The sequence below is a fragment of the Buteo buteo genome, chromosome 13 (genome assembly GCF_964188355.1).
Source record: "Buteo buteo chromosome 13, bButBut1.hap1.1, whole genome shotgun sequence".
NCBI classification, from domain to species: Eukaryota; Metazoa; Chordata; class Aves; order Accipitriformes; family Accipitridae; genus Buteo; species Buteo buteo.
The window spans coordinates 9,736,479-9,764,432 of NC_134183.1; the positions used below are offsets into that span (position 1 = coordinate 9,736,479).

The 27,954-nt window shown below is 39.0% G+C and overlaps 2 protein-coding genes and 1 non-coding gene across 6 annotated transcripts; 1 reads left to right on the forward strand and 2 right to left on the reverse strand.

The window, feature by feature from the left end:
• DIS3L (DIS3 like exosome 3'-5' exoribonuclease) lies at positions 1-18,708 on the forward strand. The gene is made up of 17 exons (XM_075044635.1): positions 1-154; positions 3,415-3,568; positions 4,354-4,482; positions 5,133-5,268; positions 6,270-6,446; positions 7,356-7,434; positions 8,396-8,575; positions 9,587-9,756; positions 10,550-10,711; positions 11,432-11,679; positions 12,571-12,663; positions 14,167-14,700; positions 15,555-15,709; positions 15,818-15,996; positions 16,352-16,497; positions 17,991-18,165; positions 18,239-18,708. The coding sequence occupies exons 1-17, from the start codon at positions 19-21 to the stop codon at positions 18,545-18,547; spliced, it is 3,162 nt and encodes a 1,053-aa protein (XP_074900736.1). The 5' UTR covers positions 1-18; the 3' UTR covers positions 18,548-18,708.
• TIPIN (TIMELESS interacting protein) lies at positions 18,688-27,701 on the reverse strand. 4 transcript variants are annotated; one of them, XM_075044639.1, is made up of 8 exons: positions 27,408-27,701; positions 26,562-26,719; positions 25,216-25,303; positions 24,189-24,264; positions 23,088-23,210; positions 22,472-22,535; positions 20,433-20,630; positions 18,688-20,046 (listed from the first exon to the last, which is right to left on the reverse strand). In XM_075044639.1, exons 2-8 carry the CDS (start codon positions 26,692-26,694, stop codon positions 19,889-19,891), a joined length of 840 nt encoding a protein of 279 aa, XP_074900740.1. In that variant the 5' UTR covers positions 26,695-26,719; positions 27,408-27,701; the 3' UTR covers positions 18,688-19,888. The 4 variants fall into 4 exon arrangements, with proteins under 4 accessions (XP_074900740.1, XP_074900739.1, XP_074900737.1 ...); XM_075044638.1 differs by having other exon boundaries at positions 27,324-27,701; XM_075044636.1 differs by having other exon boundaries at positions 27,108-27,701.
• On the reverse strand, positions 21,430-21,566 carry LOC142039288 (small Cajal body-specific RNA 14). The gene has a single exon (XR_012652863.1).
• Positions 27,702-27,954: the final 253 nt, after the last annotated feature.

The following is a 27,954-nucleotide window of genomic DNA, read 5'->3' on the forward strand; positions in this document are numbered from 1 at the left end:
GGCCGCGGCTTGCCCGCCATGCCAATGCTCCGCACGGAGAAAGTGCTGCTGCTGCGGGGCCAGCAGGGCCGCTCGGTGCGCGTCGTGCGGGAGCACTACCTCCGCCCCGACGTGCCGTGCCGCTGCGCCCTGTGCCGGGCCGCCTGTCCTCGCGGTGAGGGGGCTGACGGCGGGAGGCTGGGGGTCGGGGCTCCTGGCAGAAGAGGCAGGAGCATCCGGACTGCCAGACCCGGGATCGCCCGGGGGCCGAGCTGGAAGCGGTGGGCAGCTTGGCCCCGGGGGTCGTTGTGCCTCGGCTCACGTAGGCCGAAGCTGGGTGCAGAGGGTGATCCCTGCGGCCTTGGCAGGCGGGGAGGCCTGACAGGAACCGGCGCGACCTGGTGCGGGGTGCGGAGAGCAGCGCAGGGGGGCAGCGAGCGGGACAAGTGGTGAACAAAAGAGGAATAACGAGGGGAGAGAGCCGGGGAGGAGGCGGGGGCCGGGGCCGGCGGTGTGGTGTGCGGGAGCCGGTGGGGCGTGAGGGGGCCGGAGCCGCGGGGGCCGCTGGAGGCTCGTCCCAGACCTCTCCTCGGCCGTCCCGAGCCGGCTATGGACGGCGCTGAACTACAGCGTATGAAGTCGTGGGAAAACCAAACGGTGCCAGATCAAGGATGTAGCATAAGTACTCCTTAAAAGCAAAATCTTTCAGGAACGAACGAGGTGTTAAGAGAAAAAGGAATTGAGAAGCTGGTTGTTACAGGATTTAACTGCAAACAGTTTACAGACAGTGATGAAAGGCTAAAGGATAATGCAAGTTTCACGCTTCCCTTTTTTTAAAAGAGCCTTTAAAAATGCATTCATTTCTGCAGGGTGGTGGTTTATAGCTTGAATTAAATTCTGTACGTACCTGTTAAGTATTAATGGGGCCAAGCCATTATCTTGAAGTGATTGTAATTCTGCATCAGCAGTTATTTCTGTTAAGTAATTAAATGTAATTGCCTGTGTTATATCTGGCCATTTTAGACACAGTAAGACTGCCAGCCTCTCTGATATCTAGATTTGTTGTTGTTTTTACATACTATGGTGCTGTTATGTGCATCATAGATCATCATGTGACCTTTGGTTGATATTTCAGGGTTTTTTTTGTTATTGCTAAATAGCACTATTTATTTCGTGCAGGAGAGTGACTGGCAAATAACTAACATAATATCCAGCCTATTTAAATCAACCGCATTATTTGCTTACCTGAAGGAAAAGGTTGAGAATGTTAAGGTGGTTTTTTTTCCTTCTGAACTCTATTTCATGTAGATGTTGTCACTTTTGGTTTAGGTGCCTGTTGCTATTCAGGACAGAAGGTAGTGTAGTATATTACTGCTATCTAGGATGTCAGGACTAGTGATAGTTGCTGCTCTCTAGTGTATTGCATTTAGTTATGAATTCCTTAAGGATAAGTGTCATGGTTTAACCCCAGCCAGCAGCTAAGCACCATGCAGCCACTCGCTCACTCCCCTCCCCAGTGGGATGGGGGAGAGAATCAGAAAATAGTAAAACTCATGAGTTGAGATACAGACAGTTTAATAGGACAGAAGGGAAGAAAATAATAATGATAATGATGGTGATGATAATAATAATAAATAAACAATAATAAATAAAATTACTACTAATAATCAAAGAATTGGAATATACAAACAAGTGATGCACAATTCAGTTGCTCACCACTCGCCAACTGATGCCCAGTTAGTTCCCAAGCAGCGGTCTGCTCCCCCCCAGCCAACCTCCTCCAGTTTATATACTGGGCATGACGTCACATGGTATGGAATACCCCTCTGGTCAGTTTGGGTCAGCTATCCTGGCTGTGTCCGCTCCCAACTTCTTGTGCCCCTCCAGCCTTCTTGCTGGCTGGGCATGAGAAGCTGAAAAATCCTTTACTTAGTATAAACACTACTTCGCAACAACTGAAAACATCAGTGTATTATCAACATTCTTCTCATACTGAATCTAAAACATAACACCATATCAACTACTAGAAAGCCGAAACTAGGACAATAAGTTACAGGCACATACCAGAAAAAAAGTCTTATCTCTCTTGCCATGCCTAACTTCCCCTCTTCTGGACTTAAATGTAAATTGTGCTGTAGATGAGTATCAGAATATGTCCCTTTGTAATTATTCTAGGTAACTCAGTGGTGAGGTGAACATTTGTTTTCATTCCTGACTCTACACAGTGTGCTGAGCAAACTTATTTCATGCACTGTGAGAGACTGCCTGCATAAATCACATCTACAGATACTTGTAATGGTATGCTGTGCCTACTCAGAAGTTATTCTGATCTAGATGTATAGGTTAGGCAAGGATAGCTTAATATGGGCAGATTACATAAATCTTCAAGTGACATTTCACTTTTAATGCTCTTCTGAATTATTAATAAATATTAGCTTTCTTGTGTGCATTCTGCCATCATCCATTATATGCCTTCAGTGTGAGATGTAGTCATGTTACTGTATGCAGAATTATGCCTACTGGATTCACACTTCTAGTGATCACAGTTAATAGACAGATTGTCCTGTGTCAATTTCTAAGTAGTACATGAAAATAACCTGACTTGTCAAGATCTATATACTTTTATTATATATAATTTGCCTGCACTATGGTAAGTTCAGCAGTTCAATGTTGATGATATCATAAGGGATAAATAGGCATTGAGAGAAAAAATAGCGGAGATCCGCCCCCCCAGCCCCGTGCAGAAGTTTATTGGGTAATCTTTGAAATATCTAAAGCAATTAAACTCATTAATTTTGAGGTACATTTTAAGATGTCATCTGTGATGGGTTGGTTGTGGTATTTTGATGGCATATTCCTAAGGGGTGGAGTCTCTTTAGAGAAGATTAGCAACGATGGTTAATAGTTTAGATTCAAGAACATCTCTTTGTAGTAGCATTGCTTTTCTCCACGTGTACCCTTATCTGTATTTTTTAAGGTAAAGATATAGAAAAAGAGCCTGCTGCAAATGGGTAGTGTTGAACAGAGACATCTGTGGAAGCAGTGTAACAGGAGTACCCATAATTCTACACCCTTTGAAAATTCCATGAAAATATATTCTGTGGCAGATGTATAGTCTCTCTTTTCATATGGAAATAGAGAAAAAAGGACTGTTACCTGCACTCTTAAAGTTACATGCTTTTCATAATGAAAGTGGATCTTTTTCACTCATTTGGATAGAATTTGCACTAAATTTTGGCATCAGTAGATGCAAAAGGGTTCTGTCACAAATTTTAGAGATTGTACCATAGTAGTCATCATTTTGTTCATTCAGAAAAAGAGATGTGTATACCTTTGGGCATACACAACTCTAATTTTCTGACATCTGAAAGTATTTTTAAGAAATCAGTATTGCAACTGCAAGTTTAAACCTTTAAACTCTGAATTATATTTTAGATGGCAAATTGTTATCGGATGATGTTACACATTATGTTGTCCCTGACTGCAAGGTTGTTCAAGATTACCTTGAGATTCTCGAGCTTCCAGAGCTGAAAGGTATTATTTTCATGCAAACAGCATGTCAAGCTGTGCAACATCAAAAAGGACGCAGGTACTTATCCTATAGTAACTTACTTTTAATTTAGATCAAAATAAAGATACTAACTTTGTATATTTAAGCACTGTAACCCACAGTCAGCAAATAATACTGCGCTTGATTTGTTTTTCGGTCTTCCAAGTGTCCTAGTGTAACTTTACAGAAGGGAAAGAACTGTGATCCTTTGTGATCCATGGACACCAATGCCTGCCATAGTTTTCACTTGATAGGAGCGATATTAAACCTGTAGCATTATTAACTAATCAGATGGCTTGTGACAGGAATTAAGGAGACTTTGCAGTCATGATATATCATATGCGACAATTAGATTATGGGCATGTTTTTGGTTTGCTGTATTAAAGACTGAGCACTTGTCTTTGGGTAGCAGTTAATACTATTATATGGTACTTACCTTACCAGACGTTAACTTATGTATTGCCATAGCGTATAAGAGAGCAATTTGCTATCAAGGTCTTCCTATATTTCTAAAGCACAAATGCCTTTAAAGAAACAGCTCTTGTCCCAGAAGTGACAAAATAAGTTCCTGAACACTTACGACGTTTTGTGGGGCTCACTGGCAAACAAATATGTTTAAAAATCAGAAGCATTCATAATGGATATTAGAAAAGCTTGCTTACAGATGATGGCTTAGGTTTTATCATCAATGGTGTAATTAATGAATGCATTTCTTTGTGCATGACAGTACTTTTCCTTGAGTTTTCAGCTGTATTTTCATCTGGAGTTAAAATAGCATTATCAAAAGAAAGCACAAGAATATATTTATCTTTTTCATATTCCAGACAATACAACCAGTTACGAAATCTAGTAAAGGATGCCCGACATGACTGTATTGTGTTTGCTAATGAATTCCACCAGCATTCTTACTTGCCAAGAGAGAAGGGAGAATCCATGGAGAAATGGCAGACCAGGTTTGTTTCAACTTAGGTAGTACTATGCTGGACAACATTGTGACAATGTATTTAGGAATACTAGCATGCATTGGATACGTAAGAGTTCATACTCTTGCTCTGCTTAGCTCTGGAACAGTTCACAATAAGTGAAAGTCTAGATTGTGTTTTTGTGATAAAGTGTCAACACTATTTTCTTAGGAAAATAGACAAAAATATACTTAATTAAATGTAATAATGCTAAAAAAAAGCTGGATCATTTGAAAGTTACACAGCCATTTTAAAGAATGCTTTAGCATAATAAATAGATCATGCACTCCTTATTGGACTGTTAGATGTAGTGTTTGATAACCTGCAAACACCATAGCATTGGAGTCTTGGCAGTTCCAACTTGCTTTTAACAAACTTTTACTCAGAGGAACAATACCTTATGTTGCAGCTAGGGCACAGGTGGATATATTGGGGAGGAAACATTTTATTTTCCTCTGTTCTCCTGGTGCTTATGTATGGCACATAAACATTGTTGCAGATACAAAGTTTATGTAGCTTGGTGTATATATCTCAAAAGTATACGTGTTAAACCAAAATCTCTCTTATACAAAGCCTGCTAATGTCTTGTGAGTAGCAAATGAGATATGCCAGAAATCTTATTTCAAACTTTGCTTTTCTAGGAGTATTTACAATGCAGCAGTCTGGTATTACAATCACTGCTTGGGTCAGATGCCAGTTGTTATGGTAACAGAAGATGAAGATGCTATCAGGCAGTACGGAAATGAAACAGAAGGAGTGTTTGTGATTTCCTTCAAGGTAATAGGCCAGAAAAATAGAAGAAGGTTTCCTTTATGCTGCATCAAAATGATGAAGCAAGTACATTAAAGCCCAATGTATAGTGCAAATCATTTCAGAGTTTACATTTAAGAAAACTATGATGCTAGCTCATGTCTTCATTTATCAAAGAAAGCAAAGATGTCAGTCATGGGAATGTCATAAAAAATGGCGGCAGTGACAAACCAGAGAACTGAAAAGAAACACAGCAGCTCTAAAGACAGAGGTCATCTTTCCTATGAGCCCTATTCATTGTTTTCCTTGTTTTTAAAGATTTTGGCATTGACAAACATTAATCACTTACCTCAGCCAGCTGTCTAAATCTGTCATGCAAGCAGTCCATAAACAGCTGTAGCCTAAATATCCATCAGCATTATTCTGCCAGTTTACTTTAGACTTGACTACTTAGGATACAGTGATGCACGAGAAAATAATTCATTCTTCATTTAGTTGTTCATCTCTGGTACTGCTTGTATTCAGTGGGATATGTGGATGGGAGGTTTATTTTAGCTGTGAAAGGATGTTAAGTAAAACCAGGACCAAACAGATTTACCTTGAAGCTATATAAAAATTATGATGCTTGATTTTTTTAATTGCTATGAGGCAATGGAAGGTGGTCCAAATGTAGCATACAAAATCATATCAAAAGTGTAAAAATAATAGTGGGTCGCCAGTTTGATTCTGCTATGGCACTTTACAAGAACTATGTAGCCTGGATGGGGTATATTGGTAAAAGTTTGTGAATCTCTAGTCTAGGATGCTATCTTAACAGTCATGCCTCCTTTGTTGTATTTAGCAAATGAGTTAGGTTGAATCTGGAACAAATCTGTGGTGTTTAGAGCAGACACGTCATTACCACTTGGAAGTGCTGTTTGAGTATAGCATATGAGACAGCTCTTGGCCATTATGGGCTTTCCAAATGCATTATTAAAAGAACAGAGACCTCTAAATACTTTGACGTTTGTTTATATATGTGCATACAGAATTACTTGGATAACTTTTGGCCTGACTTAAAGGCTGCCCATGAACTCTTTGACTCTATACTTCAAGCTCAGCGTGAGCGGGAGAGTGAAAGCCAAGAAAACAATGGAAAAGAATATCCTGAGCACTTACCTGTGGAAATATTGGAGGCTGGGATCAAATCTGGAAGATATATACAGGTAATTTGCTATATAGAGAGCATACACAGAACAATACAGTTTTGTGCTTAGTTCCTTTAGTTGCCTGAATTCGACTGATTAGGTAAAGAAATACTGCTATAGTGGGAAGAGGGGAAGAAAACAAAAAAGCAAGAGTAAGAGGGTGGAAGGGATTAAGATTCTTAAAATATTTCCCCTACTTCATCTTGTGAACACATGGGTTTTTTTTCTTTTGGAGAAGTTGAAATGAGAATTTGTTGTTGAGAATCTTAAACTTGCTGTGGATTTTTCTTCAGGTTGATATGTGATACACCTGTAAATTGAGAAACTAGGTGTGATATGAAGCAGCTAGATCTCATTCGTAAATACAAGTAATGCTGCATAAGGGCAGCATTTCTTCATTTGCACAGAGATCTCTCAGTTAGTGAAATTAATTTACAATTTTATGGCTGTTCAGGGCCTTAATATGGATTGTTGGTGGACAAGTGTCCTCTTAAAATAATTTAAAGAATTAGAGGTAGTAATTTGTTCCTTTCTTGACAATTTCAGCAGGGAGGTGAGAACAGAATATGAACAGAAAGACTGAGGGTTTTCTTTCTTGTAGAAAAAACTCCAGATTCTCTATTAAGGCAGGCAGCAAAAATAATCTTACACTGCTTGTGCTTTGAATAAAAGGACCTTTATCATCTTGCAATTAAATTGAGCATTTAAAAGAACTTACAATTCTTTTCCAGAAGTGGGTACTTAAAGTTCTTCACTGTACATTCTCCACTACAGAGAGAACAGTTGTGTTCAAAATAACCTACATATCAATAAAAACTACTAATTTATGTAAAAATAATTGCAAAACAAACAATTTTATACTTTAAAGTTGGCTATTTAGAGGTGTGACTGTTACATTCTATTTATCAGTTTGTTATTTTCTTTTAGGGTATACTGCATGTCAATAAGCATAGAGCACAACTGGAAGCTCTTGTTCGACTTCAGGGATTTGGCGGCAAAGAAACAGGTGAAAAGACAATTAGAGGATTTACTCAATGCCATTGTGACACTGCGTGTTTTACATGAAGCCATGTAGCCATATGTACATAGCTGTTCAGTTATTAAACAAGATGAAAGCTAAGATACTCCAATGCTTGGGTTATTTCATGGGCCAGAAGGGAGGCTGAACATTTACCCAGAGGGTGGGCCTCATGAGAAAGCAATACCCTTTATGTCCTCCTTTCTCTTTCTTAGTAACTTTGGCTATGTTTTGGACTCTTATCCTACTAACAGGTTTCCCTAGACCTTTTCTGAAGTTGAATGCTGATGCAAATTGGTATCTCTGTGCTTTGTTCTAACTTCAAATGACCACTCATTTGACTGAAATAAACGTTTGCATATATGTTGGCAGGATTAGGAAGCTGGTCATTGTGAACATAATAGGAAAAATGCCTTTTGGATCAGATTGGAACACCAGTATTGTCTTTCTGGTATCAGTTAGTAATAAATACATTTGAAGGAACAGCCTGTTACCCTTGCACAGATATATTGTCCCAGCTTTCACTAATAAGAACTTTCAAATGTTCCTGTGACAGACCCTGCAGTCAAACCAGTGTTCAATATACTAATTATTTTTTAAAAACTTTTTTTATTCTGGACCCTGCCCAGAATCTGGTGGCAGTGGTTTCCACAGTTTAACTGTGTTGTGTGTTTCTAAAGCTGCTACCTAAGAACAATGAACTCATCCTAGCCTATGCTGCTTTTTATCCAAGAGTTCATTTACAGAATGGCTTCATATCTCCTTTAAAAAAAAAAAGAGGAAAAGTTTTTAATTTTCTTGCAATATTAATTACTTGCCAGTAGTCCTTTTTGGAAGAGATCATATTGCAAATGTCATTTTCTGTTATTTCAGCAGAATGCTGCCAAGAGTAGAGGGATTTGAATTTTTTAGCAGTTTATAGTTCTGTTTCTTTTTATTTTAAATTTAGAACTTCAAAGTGACATCCTTATTTATGGGGCCAGAGCTCGAAATCGTGCAATCCATGGTGATGTCGTAGCTGTTGAGTTACTACCTTTGCAGGAATGGAAAGGAAGGACTGTTGCCCTTTGTGAAAATGAGACTGAGGATAAAGCACCTGCAGACACCACTAGTGACCCTATGCCCACAGGTAAAGTAGATAGTGTGATACAATGTTTTGTCAAGATTACCTCACTTCCTTGGTCCAAGCTGTGTTGTACTCTTCATTGTATAGTCCCTTCCTTCAATTTCTGTTATTGTCACATTTTTTGCACTATAGTAAATTTGAAGTGATCACCCCAAATTAAAGCATTCTAACATATCCCAGCAAGAAGGCCACTAGATTCTTTCTATATGTGAAACCCCTTCGTTTTTTTCTTCTTTAATTCCATTCTCAGATATAGCTGAATTGTTGTAGTTATCTTCCTGAAATACTGAGTTTGGAATACTTTGCTACCCAAATACATGCTGTCACTCTGCACAGCTTTAGAAGAGATGAACTGCCATTCTAATACAGACCAATTTACCAGAGTGTGCACTCAAGTCCTCCACTATCACTGTTGATGATACAGAAAGATAATAGCATCCTTTTAATTCCTTGATGACAAATAATGTTAAAGATGAAAAATTTTTTGTTAGGTGAAGAAGTATCCAGCTCCAATTATACTGTGACATGCTTGGGTACCATGGGAACTTAGAGTCTTATTTGAAAATATTACTCTGCAGGTATAGCTACATCTTAAAAGTTTGCTGAGGTGAGAGTTAAAAGTTTTAGGTAGTTAATTCTCTTTCTGCAAGAAAATGCTGTTTGATTTTGATCTTTGTGATTAATAATTTTCTGTATTTTTTACTAGAATTGGCCACATTTCAGTAGTAGTGGGAATCTCTCTGAATAATTTATGTACTGTATCAGTTGAAATCTATACAATGAGTTAGTCTCCACATAAATAAAAGCTCATTAAAATCTGGCTGTGCCAGTGATAACTTATAACAAACTTGTATTGTTGTCTGCATACCATATATTGTTAGCAATTGTAATACAGATTTGTGGACACATTAGTTCATATTACAAAGCAATGAATCTTCTATACCTCCCACATATTTGCTTTCATCTTCCTGTTTAACTCTTTAATGTACAGCCAACAATGTTCCTTATTAAAAGGTAAAGTTGTTGGAATCATTCAAAAGAACTGGAGGGATTATGTGGTCACTTTCCCCTCTAAAGAAGAGAGCCAGTCCCAGGGCAGAAATGCTCAGAAAATCCTTGTTATACCTTTGGACTACCGAATTCCCAAAATCCGGATCAGTACCCAGCAAGCTGAAGCATTACAGGTAATTTGACAAAAGTGTTTCTCTGTTCTGTGTTCCTACAAAATCATGCGGGTGTTATATGCTCTAATGACGTTTTCCTTGGCAAAAACATGGCTAAAACTATTAATAAATAGTTAAGTCTGTGAGAGTAGTTCAATTTCTGCCTTGAAGGAATGTGTTCAGTTCCTGTCAAAACCACATCAGCTTCAGGTAATAAAGCTTGTTTGAGTCTGGGCCACAGTCCAGGTATCCTGAGCATTTATATACTAGTTGCTTTGGGTTTTTAGATAAATTAAAGGTCATTTTAGGGGTATAAATTGTAATACCCCTTGCAGCTTTATTGGATCTATGACTACATATAACTTTGATGAAAGTAGTAAGGAGAGCTTATCATCAAAAAACGAATTGTGATGATTAGCCTGCCATTGCTGTAGAAAGAACAAACATGGTTTTGTTTGTTCCTAGCCGTTTTTACCTTGTAATGTTAAGCACTTCTTCATGGCCAAGAAGTAAATTCCAGTTGCGTCTTTTCTGGTATAAGGATATTTGTGTACATCTTGGTTTTGCTTTTATTTTTTATACTTTAAGGTAGAGATTCTCCATATTAATGACCCCAAGTGGGTCTTTGATCAGGAAATAAATGTAATTCTCAGTATTCTTTTGTATGCTTCTCATTGTGGGTTTCTTTTTCCTTTCTATAAAGTTTTCAGAGTTGCCAGTCCCTTTGGATAGCATTGTTTGCTCCTGAAGGAGTATTTATATTGATTGCTTGTCAGGAGCAGATTGCTGTTCTAACAGAATTTTCTTGCTGCAGGATTATAGAATTGTCGTGCGTATTGATTCTTGGGAGTCAACTTCTGTGTACCCAAATGGACATTTCGTGAGAGTTCTAGGAAGAATTGGAGATCTTGAGGGGGAAATTGCAGCTATTCTGGTGGAGAACAGCATTTGTGTTGCCCCTTTCTCAGAGATCCAGGTTAGTCTTTGTGATTAGATACATTCTTTTCTGTTGATTTCTAGGATCTTGTTTCTCAAAGAGGGGGATGCTTTTACAGCTGAATGTCTTAGTTGCCAACAGGTTTTTGAAAGCTGAAAACTATTCATAGATTATTTTTCTGGAATTACTTTCGGATCAGTGGTTCTACAGATACTATGAATTTTCAAGTCAAGCGTGATTTTAAGATAATCTGTTTGCTGTGAGGAGATGACTACAAACTCTTAATTCTAATTTGAGGTAGACCTTTAAGATGTTACTGTCTTTAATATGTGTTTATGGTACTGATCCTAAAGGCCTGGTCCTACTGAAGTCATTGTCTTAAATCCTTTTGTCTTCAACCAGGAGAGGAACCAGCTCTCATAGATAACTATTTTGATTATACATGCAATTAATTGGAAGAAAAACAATGTAAAAAACCAATATGCAGTGGTTATGTTTGCACAAGCTGCAATATCACCACAATAATATCAGTTGTTAATAATAATGCATAGCACTCTTTTCAATTCTGTTTCATACTTCCTATAAGGTAAATGTAATAGACTGACTTGTAAAATGCAAGGAAAGAAGAATTTGTCTAGGATGAAAAAGTACACAAAACAATTAATGGTGTAGGAAAGGAAAAGCTAATTAAATCTCATTGTTGCCTTCTTTTTGTACAAAAGATATAAATGTATGTTCATCAATAATGTTTTTGTACAGATGAGTGAAATGCCTGTGAGTTCTTCAAAGAATCCTTGGAAAGTGAATCCAGAGGAGGAAAAAAACCGTCTTGACTTGAGAGACACACACGTGATATTCAGCATTGACCCGCAAGGCTGTGAGGATGTGGATGATGCACTCTCGGTTAGAACTCTGCCTAACGGGAATCTAGAGTTAGGTGTCCACATTGCAGATGTAACCCATTTTGTGGCAGCAAATTCTTACACTGATGTTGAGGCCAGAGCAAGGTAAATTATTTTCTAAAAATTAGAAAATTTATGGAGCTTAGGAGTTTGTGATACTACCCTAAGGAAACATTGAGAAACATTGGAAGGAAGGAAACATTCTTTCTTCTTCTGTGTCATGGAAACAGCTTATTAAAACTAATATATAACTAATGTTATTCTGCTTTTATTTGGTTAAAATAGGCCTGCTGGGGAGAAAACTGCTTTCTGACCTACTGCTTCACCTTTTTACTATGAAATTGCTCTTTTCCCCAAATTTATGATTTATCTTTCCCTAATCACTACTGTTTGCTTTATAGTCTACTTTAACATTTGTGATTTGAAGTATGTACAAACCACTTGTTTGCATTCCAAGGGAGATGGATCTTCACACAGAACACAGAACAGCCACAGAGTGGAATTAAGTCTTACATGAATTTAATTCCAGAGGTATTTGGCAGGCTTATGTTTTAATATTCGATTTTGTGTTTTAATATGCCAAATACTCCATTATTTTTTTTGTATAATTGCCACTGTTTTGAACTTATACTGCTGAATCACTTCATGAAATGTATTCTTTGTAGATGCAAAGAAATGTAAACTGTATAGCCAGCGGAGATGTTTGGTATAGCCATTAAATGACCTCTTCTTAGTTGAGCAGATTTTGTACAGCCCTAGTTATGGCCTTAATGGCAGTTGAAGATATCGAGGAAGGCAAAATCAGGCTTGTACTATACAAATGGTTATTTAAATAATTTGACTTTGGTATTGCACATATGTGTGTGTTCTGTAAGAATAACCTTTTAAAATCATGCTATGTGTCTTGTTTTGCTGAAGCTATGCTTATACCACAAACTGCTTGGGAGACACACCAATGAGTCTTAGTGAGAATAGTAAATGTATTTTATTCCTCAGGGCAACAACTTACTATTTAGCGGATCGTCGTTACGACATGCTGCCCTCTGTCTTGAGTGCTGACATATGCTCTCTTCTTAGTGGAGTTGATAGGTAAGATTCTATAATATTTCTGAGGAAAGAGATTTTTACACGTAATTTAATTATCGCTACCAGTTTCTGTGTTTATCAGTTGGTTGGATGTTTTTGCATTGTTACTAGATCCTCAACTGAAAGAATAGTGTACATTAAAAAATACCTTTCAATTCTACCATAGGTAGGGTGAATGCTTTGTAATACTTTACCCTGCTAAAATATATATGGGCGCTGAAGCATTTTGTTTGAGCAGGACAATCCAGCTGAACATACATGTAATCCATGCAAGATTCAAACCATAACATGAAACCACTGAGAAGATTGAGGTTGGTCTTTTTCTTTAAATGAGAAAAATGTATTCCTGAAATCATTAGTTGTTGGCATATTACCCCATTAGAAGAGGTCTTGTAATACTTAATCTTTCATCATTGTTGAATCTTTTCTTGGATGAAATTGACTACTCACAGAATAGTTCTGATGCAAAAGCAAGGTTTCCTACCTATATTAGCCCTGTTGAGGTTTCCAGAAAGCACCATGAATGATTTTTCATGTAGACTTTTTTTCACTAGTGTTAAATGTCCAACTCTGTAATTCCATGATCAGTTTTATAGGGCTTCTCAGTACTGCTGCTAAGAAAAGGAGAGTGAGGGCGATTCTTCCCCAACTCTGCCCCAGTCACAGATTCCCAGTGCTGCTTTTAGGCTGGCCTTAGCAGTCATGTCACCATATGATAAACTGATTTGGCTGGGGAAAAAAAAATTAATTTCATTATTTTTTTCACACAGATTCTGAACACACTGTGGGTGCTCAAAAATGTTACGTTACCTATTCCATAGTAACTGCTTATGCACTTGCTCTTTGAATTGTTGCTGTAAGCAAAGTGGTAGGGAGTCACAAAAGCTGAAATACAGTATTGTACAATGACCATCTTGTCCTCCAATAATGTTTACCCATACCCTTAACAACTTGCTTTGTATTTAAACAGCAACCTAAAGGTGAAGGCAGCTTTGTTCTTCACTTGTTTTTTCACATGGGTTTCAATCTGGAGTGCATGCACCCATGTGAATGGTTATGTTTTTTACTATTGTCCTATTCCTCAAACATTTTATTACAATTTACAGGGTTATTTGCCTCACTGGCATGAGGATATGCAGGGTGCAGATATGTTCATTGTGGATGCATCTGACTAATGGAATAAAAATTAATTAAAATAATTGTTGCAGTGTAGCTGTGCTTTAAAATAGATGTGCCCTTGTATCTTAGGGGTACTTTGCCTCAACAGGTGGATTGAAAATACTGCTGACATAGTTGGTCCTTATTTATTAAGTTGTGATACACAAGACTGAAAGGCAAGTGCATTAATTAGTGGCATTGCCGACCACTGGTTTGTTTTGTGAAGAAAAAGATGTTTCCTGTAAAAAAAACAGAATGAAACTTGTAAATTTGTAACAGTTGGATGTGCTTGAAATGACAGTTTAAGTCAACCAGAACTATTTACAGAATTGTGATCTTATCTTTAAGGTATGCTGTAAGTGTCTTGTGGGAACTAGAAAAAGAATCATACGAAATGCTGAGAGTCTGCTACAACAAAACCATCATTCGATCTGCATACAAGCTCGTTTACGAAGCAGCGCAGGGATTATTAGATGGAGACACAAGTGTTGTTGGTGATATCCTGGAACTGAAAAACTTGGATGAAAGCACTAGACGGAAGAAGTTGGCTGAACTGGTTTGGGCAATATCAAAACTCACTGATATAGCACGACACCTTAGAGCTAAGCGGGACAGCTGTGGTGCTTTGGAACTAGAAGGGGTAGAAATCCAAGTGCAACTGGATGATAAACAAAAAATCTATGGTCTCATCCCCAAGCAGCCGCTGGAGGTGCAGGACACTGTAGCAGAATGTATGATTCTTGCCAACCACTGGGTGGCAAAGAAGATTTCTGAACATTTTCCTCATCAAGCTTTGTTGCGTCAACACCCTCCACCACGACAGGAATTTTTTACTAGACTTCGAGAATGTGCCAGTGCCAAAGGTTTCTCAATAGACACACGGTATCTTTTATTACTTATCTTAAGCACTTTAATTAAAGTTAAGCCATTAACTATTTGGCTATGTTATTGTCACAAAGCATTACAGTTCTCAGTATCAATGTTAATAGACCTGCATAGCAGTTCTTAAAAAAACATTTACCATAACCTTGCTGTGAGCGGGAGGTGATGTTCTAAACAAAGAGAGGCTGCCTGCATTCTGGTGGCTGTGCTGAAAGTGGCAGTATCTGAATAATTTTAGACATAACCAAAAAGAATTTGTTCAGTCAGCGTGTAGCGGTTGAGCTCTGCAGTGGCCTTGTTTCCTGTAATAGTCGTGTAAGAGAGTACTTGTTTAAATCTAATTCTGTGCAATATAGTCATTTAAAATGACTCAAAATAATTCCGAATTACTTTGTCAAGATACTATTCTTCTTTGTCAAGAAGGCTGTGAGCTTCATCATATTGGGGGGCATCATTTCTGGACATCACAGAGTGTGACAGGCATCAGTAGTCCCTCCTTTTACTTGGATGTCACCTTGTCCCATTTGTGCTGTCCTGTACAGAACAGGCTTTGGACCAGCTCACCGTCTGTTTTGCACAGTATAGACTGGGGTTTTTCTCCAGTCCTTCTTGGTTCTCCAGGTTGCAGAAGACAGGCCTGTTAGTGAAAACTGGGTTTTTTTCTAAACATTTTTCTAGAGCAGAGCTGTTAATAAACTGTGTTGAAAGTTTTAAGATTGTTCTGCTTGTCGTTCGCATTTTTATATTAATAACTATTAATCAATTTTTGTGTGCTTTTGCATGCTATTTTTAACTATAAGCTATTGTGATCAGGGATAGCATAATTATCTTCAGAATTACCACTTTTTTGACAGGTCTAACAAAACATTGGCTGAGTCTCTGGATAAAGCAAATGACCCATTGGATCCAATTGTAAATAAACTGTTGCGATCTATGGCTACTCAAGCAATGTCTAATGCATTGTACTTCTCAACTGGCTCTTGTCCCGAGGAAGAGTTTCATCATTATGGTATCTTTTCACTTTATTTTTTATGTTGTTCTTGTTACTACTTCTGAACTGTTGGGTGGGAGGCAGTCAATTGCTTTGATTGCTTACCACTTCCTTTTTTATTTGTAGGACTTGCCTTAGAAAAGTACACTCATTTCACTTCTCCAATTAGAAGATATGCTGATATTGTTGTCCACAGACTCTTGACGGCAGCAACACTGAATGAAACTAAAAGAGATGTTAAGGATTATGTATTCAGCAATAAGGATCTTCAGGAATTGTGCAGACATATTAATAACAGAAAACAGGTATGACAGTCATTGTGTGTGTCTCCTTATGTTTGTATGCTGCCCTGTGGAAGGGGATACCAGTCCTGACTGCGGCTTTTGGGTACTATGACGATGTAGTATCACTTGTTTTTATTTATAATGCTTTTGGGTTTTTTTGCTTAAATACCAGTTTTCTTCTAAGAGTGGTAGTAAAATTGACTTCATACTTCATCTGTACTACATGTAGAATTTCCTTTTAGGTGTAATTTCTCTAGGGGACGGGTAAGGGAGTTAATAATGGGAAAAAGAAACTATGGAAATCAAAGCCAAACAAGGTTGTTGAAATATTTATTTAGGTGGTTTTGTCTTCTCTTTTTGTGGGGTGTGCTTGCAGGCAGCACAGCGTGCTCAGAAACAGTCTACTAAACTCTTCCGGTGCATGTACTTCAAAGACACAACCACAGAAACAGAGAAGCGCTGCATAGCAGATGGTGTTATTTACTCAATTCGAACAAATGGTGTGCTTGTTTTTGTACCAAGGTGAGTTGATGAGAGCTTGGACTGAGCTTAAAAATAAGACCTAAGTGTTACTAGAATGCTGTGAGGACACCTCTGGTCCTTGAGAAAGTGTTTATAGTGTGGCCTGGTGTTGACCAATGACTACATTTTAGGGTTTTGTTGTAAATCACAGCAGTTCTTTTCTATGCATTCACTCTGAAAAGGAGTTCCTGTGAGGAAACGGTAAGACTCTGCTGCACACTACGTATTTATTTCAGAACATTAAAAGAACGTTTTTTTTGCCCGAGCAGCTCCTAGGGGAGAACAATTACTGGAATATTTCTGCCCCCCCCCCTTTTTAAAAACAATAGAAAGTGATTTTGCAAATCACAAAGCCATGCATTCCTCAGCACTCTTGTCCTTCACTACCGACTGTAGTTTATGCAGGCTAGGAGCACCTTTTGAGCAGCTACTCCTCGTAGGCAGCAGGGAAACGTAGGAGGGTTTACATGGTGCTGTTTGTGGCAGTTAGGCTCTTCCAAGTGCCTGCATCTCAGCTCAGCTCTGATTAACGCTAGTAGAAAGCAACTGTTTGCATGAAGCTAACACTACATTTTAATTTCTGAGCTTTTAAATCTGTATTTTAAAGTATACTAAATGTGTTCTGCTAATGTTATAAAAAGACTAGTGAATGGTGTAAGGCGGCATTAGTCTGCATAGAACTAGAGAGCACTGCCTTTCATAAGACTTGGCCAGCTCTTCAAGCTGTGGGGGAGAGAACTACCTTTCCTCTTCCTGGACATTTTGGATTAGTTATTGATCTATGTGTCTATGGCAGTAACACTGTCTACCTGGCTAGCTAACAGGTATGAGAAATGTAGGCATAAGAACTCTTCTTAAAAAAAAAAAAACAAAACCAACAACAACAAAAAAACAAAAAACATGCTACAGGGATGTTAGGTAAAGCAGACCATTACATGAATACCCTGGACGTCATGATACAGTCAGGGCCTGCTTAAGCCTGGCCACAGACTGAGCTTGGATATAAACCAGCTTGATATAGGCCTGTTGTCTCCAGCATTCCAGATGGCGTGGCGTGGAAGCTGAAGAGCCAGAACCTACCCAAGCAAGAAAGGCCTCCTTCCAGAGAACGCAGTGCAAGTACACTGCTGGTCTTTAAGTAACTTTTTTTTAATGGAGAACTGTTTCCTCACCATGCTGTCTGGAATAACCTGTAATGCTGCTCTCCTTCCATCATCCAGCCATACCTAAGACAATGGATCACTGACTGTAATTTACTTTTGCTTTGCTGCTTTCAAAACACTTCAATCACTGTCTTCATGCTGTTTTCAGGTACTCTAGGGGTTTCTTCAACAATGCCCATCAGCATCCCTTAAGCAGGATTATGAGGCTACAGTGCTTGCCCCTTTACATTGCTTTTCTGTAATCCGAGCTAGCCTTCTCTTCGTTTCAAAATTAAAAGAACTGCTAAGGGTGAAAATTGTTAGAACAGTTTCTGTCTGCTTTTTTTGTAGATACGGAATCAAAGGTCCTGCATACATGAAAAACAAAGAAGGCTTAGTCATCTCTTGTCAAGGTGATCAGAGGTGTGAGTGGAAGCCTGGATCACTTCATCGCTTTCAAAACAAAATTACTTCTACTACAACTACTGGAGAATCAGTTACATTAAGCCTTTTTGATCATATTACAGTGAGTATTTAATCTGAAGGAAGTAAAAGGAAATAGCACCATCAGAAATAATAATTTTTGTATTGCTTTTAAGGTGAAAATACATGTGCAGACTTCCCGCTGCCATGCTGATACAATCAAGCTTGAAATCATCAGGAATGCACCGTACCAGACTTCAGACACAGAGGTTTCCCAGAATTTTCATGTGGTGAAACCTGACTTAGCAAAAGAAGTCAGTCAGTCTGCAGAAGAAGCCCACCATGCCCAAGAAAAAGCAGGAGTTGAAGTAATTGATGAAGACTGTCGGGAGTACTGCCAGACCAAGGGAGCAAGCTTATACCAGCTGCTGGAGGAGATTAAGGATTTGGCACTACTAGATGTTTCAGCTGACATTAGAACTTGAACTACAACCTAGCAATATCTGCTTCTTGATGTTCTGCTCCTATTCACTTTGTATGACTTTTCTTTTTTAAAAAAGCAGTCTATTTTAAATATTCAAGAGTCCTTTTAAGAAACTAAATGTCTATTTTAAATAAAAATTATTTTTATCTGGTTATGAACATGTATGGGTTTTCACAAGATTTTATACATCATAAGTCTCATCTTCCAGACTAAAGACGGTGTGGTGAATTCTTCTAACTATCATTCAAAAAGTAACTTTCCCATGTTGTCCATAAATTAAGTTCTTAAAACCCAAGTATTTCCTACAGCTGTTGGCTATCTTCCACTAAAATTTAGTGAGTTTAGCTCATAGCTGCAAGGATATAAAAAGCAAACTCCTTCACACTAATCTAGGATACAGAATTCTGTTTCTTGAAATCCCCCAGCTGCACATCTGGCATAAAATAACACCTGTTGATGTGAACTTGATTTCATCTGCTCTAAGTGCTGGACTTGTCTTAATTCAGTTTCTAGAAATGCAGTTTCTGTTACGAACAACAGTCTCCCCTATGCTATGGAAGAGGGCAGGCTCAGGGCTTTACCATTATGGTGATTCTTGATCATGCTGCAAAAGGGAAAAGCTGTTGTGGAAGAAGGAGAAACAAGACTGGAAGAAGAGAACGAAACAGAGCCTCGAGACAGAGGACAGACTCAGCCAAAGGAAGGTAACTGATTTTGTCAGAGCCAAAGCACGTTCCCCTAAGGGGATATACTTGTCTGTGAAGAGATGTCCAACTAGCACAAGGAATGGGGAAGGTTGGAGGGCCTGTAGCTGTAACAGCCTCATACAAGCATTTCAGGTTTGACTTCTGAAATTTAATAGCTTCTGTTTTATAAGAAAAAACTTACAAGAACTTTATAAGCAAGTTTAAAAAAAATCCAGGACACCAGTTCAGACATAGCACCACCTGCTATTGTATATATCTTCTATTAAAAAAACCCAACACAATGTTAATAGAAATTTCACCTGTCAATATCCCAGTTAATTCAGTTTGACATCAATTGTAAACTAAATTCAAAGTAGGTCAAAAAAATCATTAACGTTTCCTAAAGAATGTTGGAGGAGGTGGAAAAGATGTCTCAAATGCAGATGAAGAACTTTGTTCGGTTTTCTGGTGTACGGAGTTGTTCATCTGCAGTTTCAAGAGAAGAGTTCTGTCCCACTGTACCCACGTCATGGGGAAGACTTCTGCAAAGCTTCTAGAGTCAGAGTGCAAAAAGCCAGCAACATTTCAATGGAGTGATAGTACTGAAAACCTTGGGGTCTTTCGGTCAAGGAAGTTGTTCAAAGTATAAGGAAGGGTTACTGCTCCTCACTGCCACATTCCAATTCTGTATCTCCATCTTCAACTTCTGTAAGAGCAACCTCGGTTGTGGTAATTTGAGTGTCTTCAATAAGGTCAGTGGGATCCTGAGTAACTGGGGTATTAAACTCCTCTTCCAAGTAATTAGTGGAGAGCTCTGTTGAAAAAAAAAAAAGAAAACCAAAAAAACCAACCTACAATTTCCTACCATGAGAAAACACTGTTGCTGTGTTTAACTGTGGTTTCTATCACCAGAATCACAGTCTGCAGGAAAGCCAACTCCAGAGATGACTGGAAAGTTGAGTTTCATTTCATCCAAGCCAAAGCTATCACAACTTTACATGACAACTAGGGAGAGTAGTTCTGACTTAGCTTTGGAGGAGTCTAACTAAAGGAACAGTTTAAAATTGAGAGTTACACATTCTGCTACTTACTAGAAAAGCAATCACTACCATTTCCTTTAAACTGACTCAGCAGCTCAGTTGTATAAGCTTCTCAGCCTACCAACCTTAACATTAACACTTAAGTTACAGAGTTAATTACCATTGTGTTGCAACTGGCTGTTATGCTGCATCTTTGCTTGCCTACGTTCCAAGGCCAGCTGCCTGTTCTTCTTGATTCGCTGCTGTTGCTCTTCCGTGAGAGTTGTACCAGACAGAGAATTGAGTTCTTCCGCGTTTCCAGAGCCAGAACGTGTATCTTCAGTGGCTGTATCCAGTCCATTGCTTTCCCCTCCACCATCTGGTTAAAGATGAGGGGGTTGGGAGGGGGAAGAGGGGCAGAAATCGACACTTTCAACCCAGAGAGATCTACTGCTAAGTATCTGTCATTTTAAAAGCATTTCTATGACAGCTGAAGATCATTCCGTCATTCAGTTTTAACGGGCAATTTTCTGCCTAGGTCCACATAGCTGATACTCAAAGTATACAACAAATGCTTATCGGAGATCCCAAATGCACAACAATAATAAATGCCTGAATTTAGAGAAGCATACCTCTGTCTACTATGTTAGCAATCATGAGCTGTGCTTGAAGGTTAAAAACAGACAGTAAATTCAGGCAATCCTTACTGAACAGCCAGATCATTTTCTTCCCACCCCTACCAATATGACACCATCCTTTGGTAAGTGGCAGGACTAGTTATGGGAATCAGACAGAGGTTCGAACATAGACATTGAATAGTCAGTTTTGAATTCAGTGTGCTACTGTTATGGAATATTTACTCATTTGCTAACTTTAAAACATGCAAAATGGACATAGTCTAACTCCGTTAGACAAACTTCATCCCCCAACAGAGAAGCAAAGCACTCTTTCAAGAGTGCCTAAGGCCAAGTATGCTTGTGCCTCTGCACCACTTTAAGCCTGTAAATAGAGAAGTTAGCGAACGACAAGGTTTTGGCTTTTAATGCAATACTCTAGCTTGAGTTTTTATTTCAAAACGGCAAGATACCTACTCAAGTTTTTCAACTGAAGACTGACCAGTTGTAACAGTACACTTGCCAACATGGTTCAAGAACAGATCAGCACCACCTTTAAATACAAATGTATGGAACCATCGCACAGAAAAATCTGATAACTCTACAGACACTGTCGGCAGGAACCATTTGCTTTTCTGTTTGTGGCTGCTTATGGTTGCATTCCATTTCTAGCAAATGCAGCCAACAGTGAAGACAGCCACACATCACTAACTGCCCAAAGGTTATCCCCACAGGTGAGGCAAGGATTTACCACTGGTTAACTCATCCACCAGAACACCTTTCCCAAGCACTGGCTTGGGGGGAGGCTGAGGTTCACGTGAAGACACACCGGACAATGGGTAGGTAATTGTTTCAAAAGACCCACAGTGAAAGCGTGGACACCTGCAAAGGACCTTAGGAACAACCATGAAATCCTCTCATTTCTGCTAATAAAGTTTCCTTCAAACTATGAGATGAACTCTACTCCCTCTTTTTATAAAAAAAAAAAAAAGTTCATTTCTAGTCTATCTAAAAACATCATCTCATTGGAAGAGACTCTTGAATTATCTACTTGTTAAGTGACTGGATTTTGATACTGGAAGAAGAAATACTCAATAGTAGCTATATGCCAAGACTGACAGACATAATAGTGCCCACGAGCATTACTAAATACTTTCCCTATAAAGGACACCACACCCTGACTGCACTTTAACAGCTTGTAGTATAAACACTATAATGAGTCTCTGATTTCTGCATTAATAAGATCCAAGAGCTCTTCAGACTGCACCTCATAAGAGTACAATACAAACCAGTATGTTCACTTAGTAATTGCAGTTTTGGGGGTTTTTTTGAAGAATATTTCTAACAATGCTGGTAATAATACCCATTAATAATACCATGCACTTTTTTTTGTTTATATATATATATATATAGCATTTTAGTCCCAGTACCAGTTCCGTTTTGTAATTTTAAGTCTCACAGAAGCTTGGTTTTAAAATAGAGGACCACTCAACAATTTCTTCTACATTTGAAAAACATAGCATGATCATTAATTTCGGGTCAGTAGGAGGGGAAGTAAAGTAATTTTAAGCATTGAACTACTGAACAAACAGCATAATGAGCATACCTTCATTACTTGCGAAGTCTTCATGTAAAATAGGAAGATCAAGTCTAATCCGCTTTAGGCAGGTCTGCAAGTGAGAGATTAAAATACTGATATTTCATCTGTAACAAAATCTTTTGTACAACACTGCTATGCTTTTAATACTACTCTCAATTTCTCTTTACACTTTATTACTCTGAAATAAATACTCCTTTCACTACATGTCTGTTTGACCAACAACTTGTAATGCTGTGGATCGTTTTGCTAGTCCTTCGTCTATTACCTAGCCAGATGAAGCAGCATTCTTCATAAGTCTTCTTTGCAGGTTGAAATGTTAAAAAACAAACAAACCCCCCAAAATCAACCAGTGCCAGCACTCTTAAGCAAATTACTTAGGTTAAAGATGTGCTGAAATCAAAGCCAATCTCTGAAGTAGTAATTCAAATAAAGAAAGGTTAAACGTAACCTTAAATACTGGAAAGAGCTATTTTTAAAAAGAGATAAATTAATTTAAATAACATTATACTCCTTAGCAGTATCCACAAATTAAGTCTTATTTTGTTGCATAATTGCTCTCCTAAACCTACCTCTTGGACTATTTAGTACTGCATAAAGAGAAACTGACAGGAACAACACATACCTGAACTTCCTTTTTGTTTCCCAAACACTCTACTCTGTCAATAAAATCCTCAAACTGCAATTTTGGAAATAGTCTATGAGCCCAGTGTTCCATATGTCGTATGAGTGTCTTCAGGTCCTCTGCCTAGGGCATAAACCAAGACATCCAGCTAGTAAAAGCTGACTGCAGAGGGAAAAAGGAAAGTAACATTTCTGAAAACATTAAGCATCTGCAGCTTGAAAGTCTCTTGAAAATTTAAGTAATATGAATGTGTGGGTAACCTTTCCTCCCACAATCAAGTCTGTAAGTGCAATTTCAAGCTATGAGAAGAATAGCCATCCGAGTTCAGGAAAAGCATTTGCATATACTGTAAAACATCCAATGGGCTTCTGTGAAGTTGCCCTGAAGCCACCTAGGTCTGAACGCAGACTGAAAAAAAAAAAAAAAAAATCCAAAGGGGCACAGCTGGCTTTTATTTTGATGTTTAGAACACACAGAAAAATTTACATCTAAAGAACCTTATCTAGTGAAGATTTTTTCTCAGATCAGTAGTACTGCCTAGTTTCTTTATGGCCCCAATTGTAAATAGGAAATTTATACCATGAATGTTCTCTGTAAACCAGAGACGCATAGGTGTCTTTGCAAAGGTGCCAATAGTCTAATGATATTTAAAGAAAAATAAGCTTTGTATGTTTAAGTGTATCCAAAACAATGAGACAGTTTGGGGTAGAGGTGTCACAACTGCCAGAATATTTTCACTAACAGAGGAAACTGATCATGAAATGAGATGGTGAAGGCATTCCAGACACAGTAGGCAGTCTTACTAGCCTGCTCCAATTTCTAAAACCTCTTTCTATGGACAATACAAAAAAAGTCACAGACATGATATTGTAGTTTTGGAGTAGAGGAAAATAGTTTTAAATTCAAAACAGGGATTTTGTTAAAACGTTCGTTTGTTTTTTTAAATTTATGACTACAAACCCCTTCAGGCTACATTCAAATACTGCTAGAAAGCTGGCTAACCAGAGCGCAGTATCAATTCTCCCCATATCAGGTAGGCAGCAATCTATCAAATCTAGATTAACCTCCCAGGAAACAAAACAAAAGCTCACTATGTCTTACCTCATGCCCTTTACCCTTGAACTTTACATTATCAAACATGTGTCTTAGTGCCGGAAGTCCTCTTTCTGATACTAACCTGGTAATAGGAAATGGGTGAAGTTATTTGAAACCCATACTTTCTTCTTCTAATTAATAAAAACAACTACCTCCCCACTCCCACCCCCCAAAAAAGAAACACCAGCACACAAACAAAAAACCCTCACATTCCTTTAAATAGCCTAAAGCTACAGAGCTCTATTTGAAAGATGTACAGACTTAAAAGTCATTAAGAAAATGCACAAAATAAGATAAAGACTGCTGCAAGTCCCAAGACTTTTTTTTTTTTAATTCACCATACACGTATTCCTAGTCCAAAGAGCTTTTTGCTTTTGATCACATGGAAAGAAAACTGAATGGTCAGTTCTAGTGTCTATATTGGCCAAGTAAAACTAGTTAGATGCATGACCAGAGCATCCACCTGTGGTATCAATGACTAACTTCATCAGTGTATTTAAAATGGAAGAAACTGAAAACTCAGATTCTTTCCATTGCTTATAAAGAACTTACACCAGCTTTAGCGATAACAGAAAAGAAAATATTAAAATCCTTTATACAGAGTTTATCCAGTTTGAACAAAAGTCAGGTGTAAGGGTACTTTAGGTAGTGCCTTACAGTCACCATTGTATTGAGGTTTTATTTTGAAGCAGACTTTAATTAAAGAAAGAAATGTACAGTACTATGTCTGAAGCAAAATAAAGAAGATCTAGCTGGAAGAGTCCTATGTATAAATAATAAATATCTCTTAACAAAATATTAGTCACATACTAAGTTCCAAGGAGACTTCAAGAAAGTTAAACTAATAATACCATTATACAGGTAAGGCAAGGAATAGAAAGGTTGCAATACAGCATGCAAGAGGCACTTTCAACTCCAAAACTCTTGATCTTTAACTTGGCTATGACCAAGCAGGGATCACAGTAACCTTAATCACTCTCCCACAGCCATATACCAAATTCATCACAAAAAGAAATATTCTGTAAAAAGTTACCTCTGGGCATCTAGTTTAGGCATTGGTCTTTTAACTGCTTTCCGTGTAGCTACAGCAGAATCCTTTGTTTGTGACTGCTGGTTTCCATCTGGTTCCAGTAAAGAAAATAACATATTTTAAGCATATAATGCAAATGACATGAACTAGAATTCGGTCATATAAATTTTAACTTTCTACCCTATCAAAAAGGCAGCATCACAAGTATTCCATTGCAGGTATAGTACTCCAAACAAATGTCTGCATATTTTACCTTGCTTTTCCCACAAGAGAGATTGGAAATAAATCCGTCTCTTCAAAATATACTGAGGAACCAACTTTTTTAGCAAAGTAGGCTCCTTGAAAGGGAAATTTCCTAATTTTAGAACTTTTATATTGTAATTCTGATGAGAAACATATGGAGAGTAGATGATGTTCTACGAGTTAAGAAACTCAAATTATCAATAAACATAATTTGATAGGTGTGTCCCAAAATTTCCACTTATAGATCTGAAAGACAGACCTAAACCACCAGCGCCGCCTTCAAAAAATAGAGAAAGAGGCAATGTGTGACCACAATCAATGTGTCTTTCAAGAACTAAATTCCATATACTTTTTGATTAGGGCCAGTATATATTATTTGACTGCAACAGACAAGGCACCACTGCCCATCTCACCTCAGAGCTAGCAATTAGTTATCATACTGATTTCTTGGTTTACTTTTTGTTACTTTCAACACCAGGAATTCAGAAGTTCTCCTTTTCATATAGCAAGGAATTAAATCTACTGAAAATCCTATTTTCTAGTGAACAGACAGAGCAGGGGTCAATGAAAACATATGTTTAACACTACAGGCAAATGAGCAGAAGTAAATAATAGTTAAAATAAAATTTTTATACTTTCTATTAGCTTGTTCGGTACACAGTAAGATCTTTTCAAATACAAATAATTAAGTTTTACTGTCCTGAAGTGTCTTGGATTTTTCCTAGGTCATATACTCTACAAAAATCTACAAACATCTCCCTGGAATACTACATTCAACACTCTTACCACTTCTGAAATCCAGGTCATAAAGGGTAACTATAGATCACCGCTGTATAATTATCTTTACCAACATTTTGTCAGAAGAGCTTGAATTTTACAAAGATTCATTTGTGTACATATTTTCACAGAATCTAAATAAACTTTTCCCACAAGCTTGGAAGCATAGAATTGATAACAATTTAAATTTACGAACTGCTTTCTTAACTACACAAGACTATTTTTATGCTAAACTCAAGATAGTGAAGTACAACACCAGTAATACTGATTTCACAGCATTTCATTGTCTATACTGCAAAATGGGATCTTTAGGGGTCACAGGTGTTCACCTCCATTAGCTTGAGCCCATTCAACATCATCTCTTCCTGGAGAGGCAGGAGGTGGAAGAGGTGGGAACATTTCATCTTCTGTATTCTCGTAATCAGGAAGATCAAACAAGTTGTTCTCTAAAGGATCTATCATGGCCACAGATAAGTTTTTTTCCCTCCTGCAGGAAATAACAAAAGCATTTAAAGAGAAGCAGAGAGAAGAAAAGGCTGCCACAGAAGCAGATAAACATCAGTTATATACAGCATGTCTACAGCTTTTCCAGAAAAAGATTTGCCAAGCAGAAAAATTAGCGTTGTACAAATTAAGTAGCAGATACTACACAGAGAGATGACACAATCCAGCATCACCAGGCCCAGTAAAAAAAGGGCTCGTCATGTTTCAACTCATCAGTTACCTGGGAGTGGCAGGCACGGGTCACAGGAATAAAACAAAAGAAATGGATTTCTAACCAAAGCACTTAGCAAGCCAGCTGTTTGCCACTCACGTCCCTGATCATCAAAGACTACGGGGAGGTGGGGTGAGAATTCCTCTGATTTACAGCTTACCCACTTAGAAACGCAGTCTGGAGGAGGATTCCCCTTTTCTGGCTCTTCAAATTAATCTCATTCCAGAGCACATCAGCTCAACCGGGTTTAGGATGACCCGCTCTCACCACGGCTGCGTTCCTAAGGCTTCAGGAACAGCTCTTTTTTAAAGGAAAGTTGTTTCTCAGACGGCTTTAGTAACGAGAGAAGACCCCAAGCAGCTCCGTCTACACTGACCTTCGGAGGTGAGCTCCCTCCCTGCGGGCTGCGAAACTCTCACAGAGGCTGAGAGAGTCGAAAGAGGACAGTGAAGGAGCTCACCAGGATCTCCAGGGCCAGACGTCCACAGCTACAACCTGCCAGGCGCCACGGAGGCCCCGCTCCCCTCACACCGCCAGAGCAGCCCCGGAGGCGTGCTGGCACCGAGGGGGGAAGCTCTCCCCCTCCCGCCGGCAGGAAGCGGGGCGAAGAGAGCTTCTCGCCCGCCTTCTCCGGGGAAGACAGGCCCGCGCCGCCTCCCGCGCACACCTGAGGGAGGGAACGGCGCTCCGAGCCCCCCGCGCCGCCTCCGCTTCCTGCCCCGGCGAGCGGCGGGGCCGGGCGGGCCGCGCGCCGGGGAAGCGCCGCGAGAAGCCCAGGTCTCGCGAACTCCCGGGCGGGTCGGCCAAGGAGAGCAGCCAGCAGGCGGCGGTTACCTGCCAGGGCGCATGCGCGGCAGGCCGGCGGAGGCGCTTTTGGCGCCAAAACCCAACGGGCGGGGCTGCGCGCCGCTCCTGAGGCGTTTGCCGGAGCTGGAGCGGTCGGTTCCTTCGCTGCCCTTCGGGTGAGCTTTAGTGTCGCCACTTCAGGCAAAAGCTGCTGGGGATGA

Excerpts from the sequence above, each read along its gene's own strand:
- DIS3L (XM_075044635.1), top strand. The coding sequence starts at position 19 with ATGCCAATGCTCCGCACGGAGAAAGTGCTGCTGCTGCGGGGCCAGCAG. Across the intron at positions 7,435-8,395 it reads ATTTGGCGGCAAAGAAACAG|AACTTCAAAGTGACATCCTT; the intron begins GTGAAAAGACAA and ends TTTTAAATTTAG. Across the intron at positions 16,498-17,990 it reads GTGCTTGTTTTTGTACCAAG|ATACGGAATCAAAGGTCCTG; the intron begins GTGAGTTGATGA and ends CTTTTTTTGTAG.
- TIPIN (XM_075044639.1), bottom strand. The coding sequence starts at position 26,694 with ATGATAGATCCTTTAGAGAACAACTTGTTTGATCTTCCTGATTACGAG. Across the intron at positions 23,211-24,188 it reads TCAAGGGTAAAGGGCATGAG|GCAGAGGACCTGAAGACACT; the intron begins GTAAGACATAGT and ends TTTATGCCCTAG. Across the intron at positions 22,536-23,087 it reads GAAACAAAAAGGAAGTTCAG|ACCTGCCTAAAGCGGATTAG; the intron begins GTATGTGTTGTT and ends TCTCACTTGCAG.